Source organism: Dunckerocampus dactyliophorus, chromosome 17 (assembly GCF_027744805.1).
Source record: "Dunckerocampus dactyliophorus isolate RoL2022-P2 chromosome 17, RoL_Ddac_1.1, whole genome shotgun sequence".
Classification (NCBI taxonomy): Eukaryota; Metazoa; Chordata; class Actinopteri; order Syngnathiformes; family Syngnathidae; genus Dunckerocampus; species Dunckerocampus dactyliophorus.
In genome coordinates this window covers 6,137,942-6,152,135 of record NC_072835.1, presented here as the reverse complement: position 1 = coordinate 6,152,135, position 14,194 = coordinate 6,137,942, and the positions used below count along the sequence as shown (strand labels likewise).

The following is a 14,194-nucleotide window of genomic DNA, read 5'->3' as shown; positions in this document are numbered from 1 at the left end:
AATGCTACCAAAGTATTGCTGAATTGACTTTTTATTACACAGCATGACCAACAACATTGTTTGGCTTTTGAAGCAAACCTCTGTGATTCCAACGATCCAATAAAAGTCCCCAATAAAAGATAAAATGGGAAAAAATGAGTTCACAAAATACGTCTAGATTATAGATCAATTTGTGGTGTGATTTGGAATATATAACTTTATTTTAATAAACTCTCTTCAATGCATTCGTAATTCATTGACGGTCCCTAGTATAAACAACCAGCGGTTAAAGGGGCACTTCCTGTGCGAGCTCCCCGCACCATGACACAGCAGCACAATCTTTTTCACAGTAGCTACCGCTGTAGCCATCGTCCAAAGTGAAACTAACTTCACCACGGTACACCGCGGACATGTCTGCATGGTGCTGATACGTTTTCTTCTCCTTGCGGGTGGCGGGATTACCATTACCACATTACCGCACGTACCACGTTGGCGTGTGGCCCAGAGTTACAAACGTTATACGGCAATGGGATCAGCCCGATCTCGTGGCGGACGCAGATATCGTCTGATATTCAGATCGGTAGCCGATCCCGATCTTCAGGATCATCCTAGTCTGAGGCGTAAACTTGGATCGTGTGTAAGTGAACAACGCCGATTGAAGAGAGAAGGGGAGGATTCTAGAGCTGAACCTAAACTAATAATTACAAGTCATTTTTAATGCAAATGTTGATCCCAAATCAGTTTTCATCAATTTCATCAAAGTTTTTTTTACTTCCTGGAGTTTTACACGGCATCAATTTGTCATCAGGATGCCCAAAAGTGAGTGGAGAATGTTGGTCCCCTTTGAAAGCTTCTCCTCTCCTTCTTGAAATAATCCTTTAGATGGCTGGCATAACCCCCACCGCTCCACCGCTGCTCAAAGTGTCCGCACCGCGTCTAATGTGACGTGAAGCTGCTTAACGCTGCCCCAATCCTGTTAACCTCCAATTAGAACATTCCCACATGAACAAAGGTTGACATCATTCCGTCACCAGTGGAAAGAAAAAGAGGAAAAAAGGGAGATTCCCAATCTCATCCGGCTTCTTCAATCTCGGTTGCTTCACCAAATCCACTTTCTCAGCAGGCGTAATGTCTGAGCCTTTGGTTGGAGCTTTCCGTTTGGATCTTCTCTGGTTCCTTTAAGACGGAAAGGCTATCAGACGTTCTTACGGGAGTTCCAATCAGCTTTTATTCCTGGCGACGTCTCATGTTGAAAAAACTATGTCTAGCTGGATAACAAAGGGGGGATTACCGTCGTGTTACTGGGGAATTATGATGTTAAAGATAGCTGCTTCTCCACAAAAGACTTCAGTGTCCTGTGCTGCATGCAATATGCTGGGATTTGACTCTGCCATCATGTGCCTTTATTCAAAAACACCATGCTGATACTGTATCTCCATGGTACATCATTAACACGACTATACCACTATAGAACAGATGCAGTATCTACACGTTTACACGCTTTAGTGGCAAAGTTGCATTGCTTGCTTTCATTTTTCACTTTGTGGCACTGGCTGGAAAAATTTTGGACACCCCTGCTGACACCCAAAAAAACAAAGCCATTTAAAGCAAGATGGTGGTTATACCTCAAATGGTACACATTAAAATACAGTATTTTAATGGCTAGTAGTATTTCAAGTACAGTAAAAACTTGTCATTTCCAGCTTCAAATTTTGCGGCCTCAGGTATCGGTCTTGACAATATTGATTCCAAAATTTGCAGGATCGCCCGCTGCCATTTTGAGGAAGCCATATCCTGGGATGGTCACATGACAATCACTCCAAATTGTTCCCTATAGACATCCAGATGCTGACACGGGTTAAGTTGTGCGCCCCGCAAACGAGCGTTTGCATTTACTCATCATTATTTCGTGAAAGACGAGACGGAGGAGTGAAGAACAACATGTGAAGTGTGTGTTTAAGATAAGAGATTCAATTCAAGCCGCATCACCAAGCTCAGGAGATAAGACACTCAGACTGGAAATACTAACAGATAAGAAGAAGGACGGCGCCTTTGCAGGGGAAAAGAGACTCTGAAACTGCTTTGGAACATTTTCACACATCCAAAACATGCAAACATTTGACCAAAATTACTCCTGCCTAACCTGCTTTTTTTTGTATAATTGTAATTGAATGTTCACCTTTTATTTGTTGAATCGTCTAACAGGAAACGATGCAGTCAGAGTCAGAATAGTTTTACTGCCATTATGAGTGAAAGGTTTTATTATTTGATAGATTTAGTTTAGAAAAACGAGTAAAGGAAAGTGTAATATAAGGATAAAAGGTTCATATGAGTGATATGCTTTGTCACCGATAACACGAAGCTGAGATGCAGGCTTTTTTTCTTTAAATATTAAAAAAAAACATTTCAGCATATCTACATGGGTTGTTTAAAAAAATTGTAAGTGGCTCCTGCATTCTTGGATTTTTTTTTTAGTATGCGGCCCTCAACAAAGTTTGGACGTCCCTGTTCTATACTGTATAGAATACCTGGCAACATTTATATTTCGAAATAATTTAAAAATAAGTTTCCATTAAATAAGGAACATTCTGGTCTTTCCATCAACATTCCCTTTACCCAACTAACTCCCTTTTTAATCTTTTTTTTCATGAAAGTTAAAATAGGGGTATCAAATTACTGCATTAATTGCAGTTAATTAATTAGTTTTATTTAGTGCGTTTTTTTATTGCATTAATCAAATGATCTTCATTTTTATTATTTCTGTATGCAAGTTGCCTTTTTATAAAAAGAAAACATTTTTATGCGTCGGGCTGCTTGTGTAAAAATACTAATATAAGGCATTCAGAAGACGCATTCCAAGACGTTGCGGTGATGTGTAGTACTCTACACTGGTCACTAGGTGTCAGTAATGTTACTGTCATGTTGGGTGAGACACACTAGCATCAGACTTGATCCCAGGTTGGAATGAGCTCACTACAGGCACAATAATCCACAACACAGGCTACTGTTGCGACCATAACGCACGCCGGGCTGTAACTCAACTGTGAACCCCCAACGTCACTTCCTGTCCGCCCCCATACAGCTCCTCGCACTGGAACACATTTACAGAAACAAACACGCACGAGTCTTATTTCTGTCTTTTCTCTTATTATGTCTACTACATTGGGTAATAAAGTATAATGATGATTATAGGGGTGTTATTTCATGTTTAGAGGGCTCTAATGTTAAAACCCATATTTTAAAGGTTGTAAACAGGTTTCCTATGCTCTAACTATGAAAATGTTCCATTTATGAATAAATAAATAATAATTCACTTATCACGGTGGGGCCTGCAACCAATTAACTGAGCTAAGCGAAGGATTACAGTCATTATTTTTCAAATCAAATCAAATCAAAGTTTATTTGTATAGCACCTTACAACATCCCAATGGTGCCCAAGGTGCTTCACAAGAGTAAAAACACATAATAGCAAATGAGAACAGGGTAAGATCGAATAAAAAACAACTAAATCAATAAAATAAAATAAAAATACAGGCACAGAATCACAACTAAAGTACATATAATCACGTGTCATAAGCCAGTCTGAATAAATGAGTTTTTAAAAGAGATTTGAAAACTGACAACTCTGTAATAGATCGTAGCGCAGGTGGAAGGGAGTTCCAAAGTGTGGGGGCAAACACAGCAAAAGCACAATCGCCCCATTTTTTGTATTTCATCCCTGAGTGGTGACGGACAGTTAAAAGTTAGTTTTCACACAGCAACTGGCAGTTTCGACACAAGCCCATATTTAATAAACACATAGTGCATACACGTTTTACCCTGTCGTTCAAGTGTCACATGTGCAACACAAAGTTCAAAACAAAACAAAAACAGACATCTTTCCTTCACAAAGACAAAAATTACAGCCCGTAGCCATAAAAAAATGCAAAAAAAAATATCATTTTCATAAAAACTTTATGTACATCATTTTTGTCAATGTTGTTCAAGGCAGATACACCAAGTGTGGGTGGCAGGCTTTCACTGAAATGTAAACAAAACCTCAAATGATGCATTAGAACGAGAAGCACGTAAGGAAGGATTTTCAAATAAATAGTTTTTCAAACATAATCGGAGTTCCAACCAGGTTGGGAAATGTCTCGTTTCTGCCCAGCAGCACAGAAACATCAAAGAAAAAGGCCAAGTGGAAGAAGCAGTGTCACGCTCAGTAAACAGCTGCTCTGAAGCATCCTGGCGGCGGAGGAACGATACCAGTGCACATCCTCAGAATCATCTACGAATCACACAAACAAAGGCTTCAGAAAACACATCAAATACATTTTACTTGCACTCTCATCTAGTTTTCATTGCATTTGTCAGCTTGTTCTTAATCCCTTTTCCAACAAGTTAACCTTTAAAGGTGCCAGACCCCGGTATAGCGCGGTTGCGTTTGTGTTGCTATGGTAACTTGCATCAATATACAGTCGTCCCTCACTCCAGTGCGGTTCCAACATCGCTCCCTCACTCTATTGTGTTGTTTCAGAAATGAATGAAATAATAAATTATCGCTGTTTTGTTATTATTAGTAAAAAAAGCATATTTAAGCAAATGTTGGCCTAAATTAATCATTTTCAAGCATAAAAAGGAACTAAAATACAGATACAGTTGCAATACAAGACATTGAACTGTAGTCTACACTGACTGCTAGGTGTCACTAGTCATTATCACAATAATAACACGCGCTACTGTTGTGGCCGTACTCCACTCTGAATCCCAGATGTCACTTCCTGTCCACATGTCTGAAAGACATTTATTGAAATATACATGAGCATGAGTTTTATATATGTTTTAAATTGCTTATTTTCTTTGATTATATCTTCTATATTGGGTAATACGAGTGTAAAAAGTGACTATAGGGGTGTTATTTCATTTCTAAAGGGCTCTAATGAAATATTTATAGAAAGCCACAAACAGGTTTCCAATGCTCTAAGTACAGAAATATTCTGTTTATTAATATTGACTTCTAGTTCGCGGAAATTCACTTATCGCGGTCGGGTCTGGAACCAATGAACCATGATAAACAAGGGATTACTATACACATGCTGCATACATCCACGTGCCCGCAAGAATCTCAGCTAAAAGCTCAACCGAACCAATTTGAAAAACCCAGAAGGCAACTCAAGCACGTAAATGGACAACAATGGAAAACAAGCAGTCAGAGAGCAGCACGTTATTACGTACGCATAATTTCACACAACAAAACACCAACGTAACAAAATTAGCAGCGTTTTTGAAAGCTAACACTTAACCATTCCAACGCTACAAGTATTCACTGACTCAGGTGCGCTCAACAAAGACTCGCGTTTCACCGACTCACGGGCACTTGACAAAAGCTTGTGTTCCACCGACTTCCAGCTGCTCGCCGAGCATTTACAGCTCGGCTGTCAGTTGATTCACTTCAGTGAGTGAATCATAAAAACCTGAGTCAGTGAAAGTCGAGTTTCCCATCGCTACTGAAAAAGCATCTTCATCTACTTTTATCCATTAGTAAAGATCTACACATCTACAATAAACATCAACACCTTCACTTTCACACCAACATCATCCTTTTCTGAAGCTCTGTGCTTTCCAATGATGGATGGATTTGTCGTTATGACAGCCCAGGGACTGCATCACAGGAGCGCACAGAAGACATACAAAGACACAAAGCAGAGTGTTTGGGGTTTTTTTACGACCTGTGTGACGGACACGGAGAAGCAGGCTTTGTACGTCAAAACAGTTTGATTTTATCAGACATTTGGGTGTTTCTTACCGCTGTTTTTCTTGTTTTCCCGTTTCATTTGTCGTGTTTTTGTTTGACTTCAAGTTTGCCCACCGCTGGTATACACCGCGTGCACAATTATTAGGCAATTTGCATTATTGATGATTAGTTTTATTATTTAAAAATAACAGTGCTCTTGGTCAATCCAAAATGTTAATAAACCTCAAACTTGAATATTTAAGGAAGTGAAAGTGAGGTTTTGGCTTTTGGTGAGAATATCTCTGTGCACAATTATTAGGCAACTCAAGGAAAATCACAAATATTCCCATTTCACGACTTCATTTTCATTTTTTAAGTCAGAATGATCAACAAACAACTTCCTAAATAAATATTTCTGACATATCCAAAAATAAATCCGTGACCAGTATAGCCACCCTTCTTTTCAATAGTATGGAAAAGCCTTCCATCCATGGAGTCTGTTCAGAGAGTGTACCTTTTTTCTTTACTGTAAATCTTACGTTTAAGGGCCCACAAGTACTCAATAGGGCTTAGGTCAGGTGAGCAAGGTTATTGTTGTCATTACTTTTAAGACATTTTTAAGTCCTATCCACACAGTGGAGTACTTGGATGCATGAGGTGGAGCATTGTCCTGCATAAAAATCAGGGTCTTCTTGAAAGATGCACACTTTTTCCTGTACCACTGTGTGGGGAAAAAAGTGGCAGTAGGTTTGGGAGTTGAGTTTAAGTCCATCTTCAACCTGACAAGGCCCAACAAACTCATCTTTTAATAATTCCAGCCCTTACCAGTCCCCCACCTCCACCTTGCTGGCGTCTGAGTTGGAGTGGAGCTCTCTGCCCATTGCTGATGGAGCCACGGGCCCATCACTCTCCTCTCATCAGTCCATCAAACTTTAAAAAAATCTGTCTTGAGATATTTTTGGCCAAGTCATAGCCTTTCAACTTGTGTGTCTTGTTCAGTGGTGGTCGGGTTTCAGCCTTTCTTACCTTGGCCATGTCTCTGAGCACTGAACGCTTCTGGGCACTCCAGGTAGATTATGGGTTCCTAGGAGCTTCACGTTTGATTTTTCTCAAATATTTGGCAGTCAATTTGCATGTTTTTTTTGCGACCCTTTTTGTGCACTTGTGAACATTTGGTGGTTCTGTGGTCACGTCCTAATATCTTTCCAATTTCAAGAGTGTTGCATCCCTATGAAAGATGTTTTACAGTTCTTTATAAGGTGTGCACAATTATTAAATTAATAAATCATAATCCCTCAGTACACACATGCACATCACCTGGTATGCTTAAACCCAGTAGGCATTCAAGTTTATTTGGCATGGGGGTGGAAAATATGCATAAAAATGGTTAAAATACTGACTTGCCTAATAGGTGTGAACACAGTGCACTGCAGCGGTTTCCCAGACTACAGAAAAGGATGATGGTAGTTTTGGTTATATGTAGATGTTGTGCTATAGTGGAATATTTTAAGCAGGGTCTCTGGTATTTCAACCTTGAATTGCAAATGAGTGGGCGGGTCTAGCAGTCGTTTGCACTCAACCAGGCTGGACTGAGAGCACACTGATGGGCCTCTTTGTTACGAGAGTATGCATGGCTCACACCTTTGTTTCGCCCACACAGAAACACGTTTGAATAACCTTGACAAACACTTGAGAGCCGACGAGAGAGCGAGCCTCACAATGGCTATTATAATCTCAAAATATGGTGGCGCATTGTCACGGTATACGCACCACAGTCTTTATGGAAGACGTGGGGGAAGCAGTGCAGAAAACCATAACCACAGCGGCAGTAGGAGCAGCCCTTCCGAACCCATTCACCATGCGGAATCACACCACAGCGCCTGCACAGACACAAGAGACGACGCATTAGACAATGCATGTGCACGCATGACACACAAAAGCAAGCAAAATATATACAGTGGATCCCCGTTTTTCATGGGGGTGACATACCAGGACCACCGGGACCACAAGCGAATGGCAAAAAAACAAGAGTAATTGATACGCTCATGAAAATGTCGCTTTTTTTTGACACACGGCTCTCCCTTCCCCCTCCCAACCCTCCTCATTTGATTTTGAATCAACAGCTCCAGAACCCTCCTGTTCTCACTTTAATTGCCATGGTTCACTTGTGACGGAAGCTACCAAGCTAAATGCACGCTCCAGATTTAAGCCCTAAATGTGCCTCACACACTTCTTAAACACATTTAAAGTATAAAATGTACAACTACTCACCACTAATGAATGATAAGTGATAAGGAGATCCATGAACAGGAACAGGAATCGGATTCAGGGTGTAAAAGCTATATATAAGTTATATATAAGTCACTTTTATGTCTCGTGGCAACTACGGTGCATTCAAGGCCCACCAACGAAAGTGTGAAATCTCAAGGCTTGAGGAAAAAACATGATCAGTGAAGCATAAACATGTCATAAACATGTAAAAATGGTGGACTTTACCACATCATACAGTGGTACATGTATGATGTGAATTTTATCTCTATCATCCCATATTTATCAATTATTACCCACTGCGGTGAATGAGATGCCTTTTCTGCGGAAAAACAGACTATTTTCAGAAAAAAATACAAATTGTTGACCAAAAATAAGCAAATATTGATGAAGAATTGATGAGGTATCTGATCGAATCTGATCTGATCAATTCAGATGTTAAATTGCACCACAACATACGAGTACGCTACTCGTCCCATTTTGCGAGCAAGTTTTCAAAAATGCTAAAATAATAAAACACCTTCTCACAAGTGCATCAAGATGACTAATGAATTTGTTGTTATGTATGTACTCTGCCCCAAAATTATTTAATTTATGCTTCTTATTATGCCGTTTATTTTGTAAAAATTTTATTCCACCCCATTTATGTCTTTTTTATTTATTTATTCATCTAATTATAGTTTGCCCTATTTCTTTATTTTTATTCTACCCCATTTATTTATTCATTCACCTTTATTTTGTCCCATTTCTTATTTTTATTCCACCCCATTCATTTAGTTATTTATATTTTGCCCTATTTGTTTATTTGGCACAGCATTTATTTTTTATCTTTATTCCACAAGATTTAATTAATTAATTAATTAATTAATTAATTAATTAATTAATTGTTCCCTTTCTGCCCCATTTATTCAATGACTTGTACATTTCTCAACACATTCAAAACCATCCCAACATGAAAGACTCTGGACATTCAGATTTACAATTTTCCACATTCTAAAAATTCCCACTTTTCCCAATTACTCATTTTCCCAAACACAAATGGTCGTTTAATTTTAAGGATTCTTACTACTTCCACATTTGTCTACTAGGGGTGTCACGAGGCACTCGAGATGATACAGGAGATTGGGTCTACAAGAACAAGGCAAGATGAGATTTTAACATTACTTTTAAGAAAAAAGTACAAAAAATATATAAAAAATATAAGACAATATATTTAATTACTAATTGAATCTACAAATTTAATTTCTACTACGTTACGCTCTTCTGCACTCTGTGTGTATGCTAGCGTCCCCGCCTCCACCCACCGAGACAAATAGACCGTATGACTGACAAAAGGGCTCACTCCGTTCATGCCGTTTGTTTTATGGAACAAATGTGCCAATGTGCAGAAACCAATCCACAGAGTGAACCCTCTTCCTGCCTACTTGGAGGCAAGAGAAGAGGAAAACAGACACGCATGCACGTGGTAATGTATTGAGGCCGGCAGAATTATCCAGTTCATTTTGATTTATTGTGTGATTTATTTATTAGCGTCTTATTCCTAGTGGCCGCAAGATATTTGTTTTCTGCACGAGAAATCTTGTCACGTTTTAATCTTGTGAGATCTTGTGACACCGATTCAAAGCACCGCAACATCCCAACCTTCAGCAAATTCCAAACATTCAGGCTGTCTATTTTCCACATGTTTTCTCCAAATTCCACACTTTCCAGCTCAGAACTTCCCATTAAAATGTCTGGCATTTTCCCACATTCCAACCAATTTTCCCACATGCCAAACAATTGCCACTTTCCCCATAATTCCACATATTCCATCCAGCATTTCTGTCGATCTTCTGCTCTTCAGCATTCACATACAATTTCTGCACAAATGTCCTTCTCTAAAACAGTGAACATGAACTGTCTTATTACTGTCTTATCAGGGAACACGTTTGGGCTAAAAGGTCAGGCTGAAGGCTGTCAGGCTTCTTAGGAGGTGAACGTAAACGCGGTGTAGTGAAGCGCTGTTGTGTTGTTTTTGTGTTACCTGATGCGCTGATTGTACTCACAGCTCCTGCCAGTAAAGAAAGGAGGACAAGCACAGAAGCTGCCCAGGATGCAAGTCCCTCCGTTCTGACAACAGCTTCGACTCTGCTCAGCACCTTTAGAGATGAAGGAAAGGAAATATGCGGTTTAAATCTCTCCTCAATGACGTTTGTCCAAGGGACAGGACCTTTCTCAGCAGACAGAGGGCCAGATGGTATCGTTAAAAAAAGGCGATATTGTATTTTTTAGCCTTTGTCAGTGGTAAACTCATACGAGTTTTTAATCCACTAAAGTCCAGAGTCTTTCACAGGTCCAAATAAAAAACCAGAAAGGCCCCACCCGTCAACAATCAAAGGGGATGGACTACGTCGCATATGTAACGTTTCGTCTGTCAGAGCCTCCACAGGTTTATATTAGTTACCAAGGAAACAGTTTCCCTGCTGCATTTTCAAAAAATGCATATTGTGTAGTCCAGCCAATGTTAAAGTCACATTTTCAGTATCTACTTTTCATTTTTTTCTTTTTAGAGTTGATAGCGCCATATTTGTTTAAGCTGTCTCCTTGTTGCCCCCCTGTAGAGCGGAGGATTCATTCAGCATCCCCCCCAAATGTTTTGATTTTTTTGTTTTGGTTAAAAAAAATTACCAGAAAATAGGCTTAATGAGCTTTGAATGAGTTTTCTGCGGAAAAAACGGCTAAAATGCGTAAAAATTATAAACAGATAAAATGTAGCACAATTTTAAATGTTTATGTCTTGAGATTTTGCACATTGTTCGGCAGCCCTTGAACGCACCATAGTTGCTGTGAGCCGCATTATATAGATACTGTAACTTCTACAGCGTGACTTAGATTCCATCTGTTCTTGGATCATCTTACATTATCATTCATTAGTGGTGAGTACCTATACTATACATGTTACTCTTTAAATGCGTTTAACACGCATTTCAGGCATATTGAAGAGAGGGGGGATGGTTCTGGAGCTGAATGTAATAATTACAACTATCACTTTTATTGCAAATGTTGATCTGACATCAGAGAACGTCAACGTCAAGCTAGCAGAAGGGGGGAGAAGCGAGTATCAATTACTACTGGACTACCCTCTGTCAGGGATGTCCAAAGTTTTTCCAATGAAGGCCGCATACAGAAAAGTGGAAAGGGGGGGGGGGGTCACTTACATTTTGTACATTAAAGTATTTATTTTGGGGGTAGAATTAAAGATATGCTGAACTATCTGAACAAACCCTTTGTGTTATAGGTGACATAGCTGATTATCCCATAAATCATGAATTAAGAGTGTTAGAATATGCCAAGGGCCAATAATGGGCTGAAAATGGCCCCCTGGCCACAAGTTGGAGATTTCTGCTCTTATGCCCCTAAATTCATGTACATCTACTACATTGACTCAGTAGATCACAACAGAAACAGGATGCTGTAAAAAGTTTATTGTTTAGATTTCAGTCCCAGTCTGGGTGGTGTCAGCGGGTCTGTAATCTGTGACGTAAACCATTCAAGCATCTGATGGCACATTCTTGCTGTGCCTCTGCTTTGCATCAGCAGACAAACGCAAATAGTCTGAACAAACCTCTGAAAATAACGGAAACGCACTAAAGCTAACATACAACCGCGCTGAAACTTTTTTTGTGGGGTCTGTAGCTCCAGCATTTGCACAAAATCACAGTGTTTCATTACTGTGATATATACATGTATCACAGTACTAACTGTCTTTACAAGCACCACTAAAGTCCTTTGCTGAGAACTCTGAAACGTTCAAGTAAAGAAAAAACACAGTGTGACTTACTATTGGTAAGGCCGATGAAGGGCATGACAGCACCGGCGCCACGGTGTTTATGGTCTGCGTTATTTGGCGAGTTCACCTGGGTAAACTGATGCAAGAAGTCCCGAGGGGGCCGCTGGGATGACTGAGGGAGCGGAGGCATCTGACCTTTGTCGCACTCAACTGTATCACATCCTGAAAAAAAATATTAGATTCAAATTTTACCTGGAGCAAATTTGGATGAAACCAAGACATTTTGATTTAACAGGATGTTTTTATCAAACAACTTTAACAGTACGTGTACTGCAGGAGTGTTTCAAGTGCAGCCCCGCGGCTATTTGGAGCCTGCAGCTCTTTTTTTATGGCCTGCAGCATAATTGTAAACCCACAATTACACAAAACATAAATCAAAATCAATGGAGAAAGAGCAAAAAGGTGTAGCGAAATGAGAAAAAGTTGAATTGTTGATGCTAATAGAACAAAACTGTAAGCTGTGGTTTTATTCTGTTTTATAAAATCAGAATATCATCCACAAGTGATTTCCGTTGTTCAGACTAAGAAACCAATTCAAGGCCTTTTTTGGAGTTCATTTTGCAGATTACAACACAAACCAGTATTTTCTTCAAACTTTAGGAGAGACTGAATTTATGTTTTTTTATTAGCTGTAAGCTATAATCATCATTGTTATCAAGAAATGTAAGAAATCCATTGATGAAGTATTTTACTCTGTGTAGTAAATCTATAGAATAAAATATCAATATATAATATATACTGGATTTGTTTTAGGCTTTAAAATATATATATATATACTGTATATATCAAAATAAAAGCAATGGGAATATATATAATGACTACCGTGCATTTGCAATTATTTTTAACTATTTTTTTCTCGACTATATATTTTTTAAATACATGATTAAAAACTAAAATACACACAATATATGCACAAATATACTGCATCTACCTGAAGCAGGAATGGCAGTCGATGCATGGAGACACATCACAGCCAGAAACACGATCTTTGATATCCTACAAACAAACGAAAAAAAAAACTTATTAGGAAAAAATCATCTTGTTAGAATAATTTAAGTCTTTCCACTCACCTGTGTACGCGCATCGTTGTACTTTTAGAAATAAAAATACAATCCACACTACTTCCAAAATAAAACCAACAGACGGTGATCCTATTCCAAAAGATTCCTAAAAGCAAAGCAAAAATATTTCCTATAAAAGAGAAACGAGTTGGGTATCCTCTGTTGTCCTGCAAAGTGTCTCCTGTCCTCTGCGGGTCGTCTTGTGCGTCTCTGCTCTGTTGTTTGTCCCTTCAGGTGCCTCTCGTCCAGGTGGGGTGGCCCCGGAAGTCCCGCCTACTGAGCCTCCCGCTGTCTGTCAAAGCTCAATCAACAATAACTCTACGAGTTCATGTATAGAATGAATTCAAAGTAAAATTGTGAAATCACAGCTGAGACCTAAATAACATTCGATTTTTTTTAATCGTGAGTCTGCTGAAACACATTTACGTTGAACGATATAGGCTAAAATAGGTTAAAATGTCGGACATGACCCCTTCTTGGCGTCATAGACATGTATATGACGTTCTCATTGAAATAAACCAGGAAACTCAAACAAAAGCCTCATTTAATTATGTGTAGTCAGACATCCCCGTTTATATTTTTTTCAGTTTACGTTCTGTTTTAATATCCTGGTACATTAAATGTCCGACAAATACGTTTCAAAAGTGTCTACTTCATGAATAGAATGCACAAGTATGGCGGAGCCGTCCAACGCTGCCATCTACTGGGGCGTTCTTGTCAGTGTTTACCTGCGCTTGAAACGGTGAGTTTGTGGGGAAAGTCTCAGTCTGTTGAAAAACATTCTGAAATGTCGGCGGAATAGCAAGGAGGCCGGATGACTGTCAGCAAGTCAGCCTTTTATTACCATCCGCAAAGCACCGCTGTATTTATTACTGACAAATACAAGCCACACTTTCACTCACTGACAACACACTTCCTCGAACACTTCTTCACTCCCGGGCTGGTTCTAAACCAGCATGTAACCCTTACTGCCCCCTACAGCTCATCCTGTGAATCACAGCTCACGACCCCACACAATACTCCTGTCTCTACAATTCATTAGGTAAATGAATTGACACATTAATTAAACAATAAGGAGGCATGCCAGTCATACTAGTAGGATTTTACCAGGTTAACCCATGAGAATACTTTATGCGTCCAAAAAGTTTTGTGCTTGAGCTAACACATTTTTAAAGCTTATTTTTTTCCCACAAAAGCTAATTGTACTTCCATTAAACAGTTGCAATGATACAATATGGTGTCAAATATTACAATTCCACTGTTTTTATATATTTATTCAATAAATGAATACAAAATAAGATTGGAAAATATCTATACCAGGCTTTTAAGCCTTAAATGGAA

The 14,194-nt window shown here is 39.1% G+C and overlaps 1 protein-coding gene across 1 annotated transcript; it reads right to left on the bottom strand.

Moving 5' to 3' along the window:
* Positions 1 to 3,618: 3,618 nt before the first annotated feature.
* tdgf1 (teratocarcinoma-derived growth factor 1) lies at positions 3,619 to 13,738 on the bottom strand. The gene is made up of 6 exons (XM_054757309.1): positions 12,863 to 13,738; positions 12,724 to 12,788; positions 11,784 to 11,954; positions 9,987 to 10,101; positions 7,466 to 7,575; positions 3,619 to 4,249 (listed from the first exon to the last, which is right to left on the bottom strand). Exons 1-6 carry the CDS (start codon positions 12,874 to 12,876, stop codon positions 4,143 to 4,145), a joined length of 582 nt encoding a protein of 193 aa, XP_054613284.1. The 5' UTR covers positions 12,877 to 13,738; the 3' UTR covers positions 3,619 to 4,142.
* Positions 13,739 to 14,194: the final 456 nt, after the last annotated feature.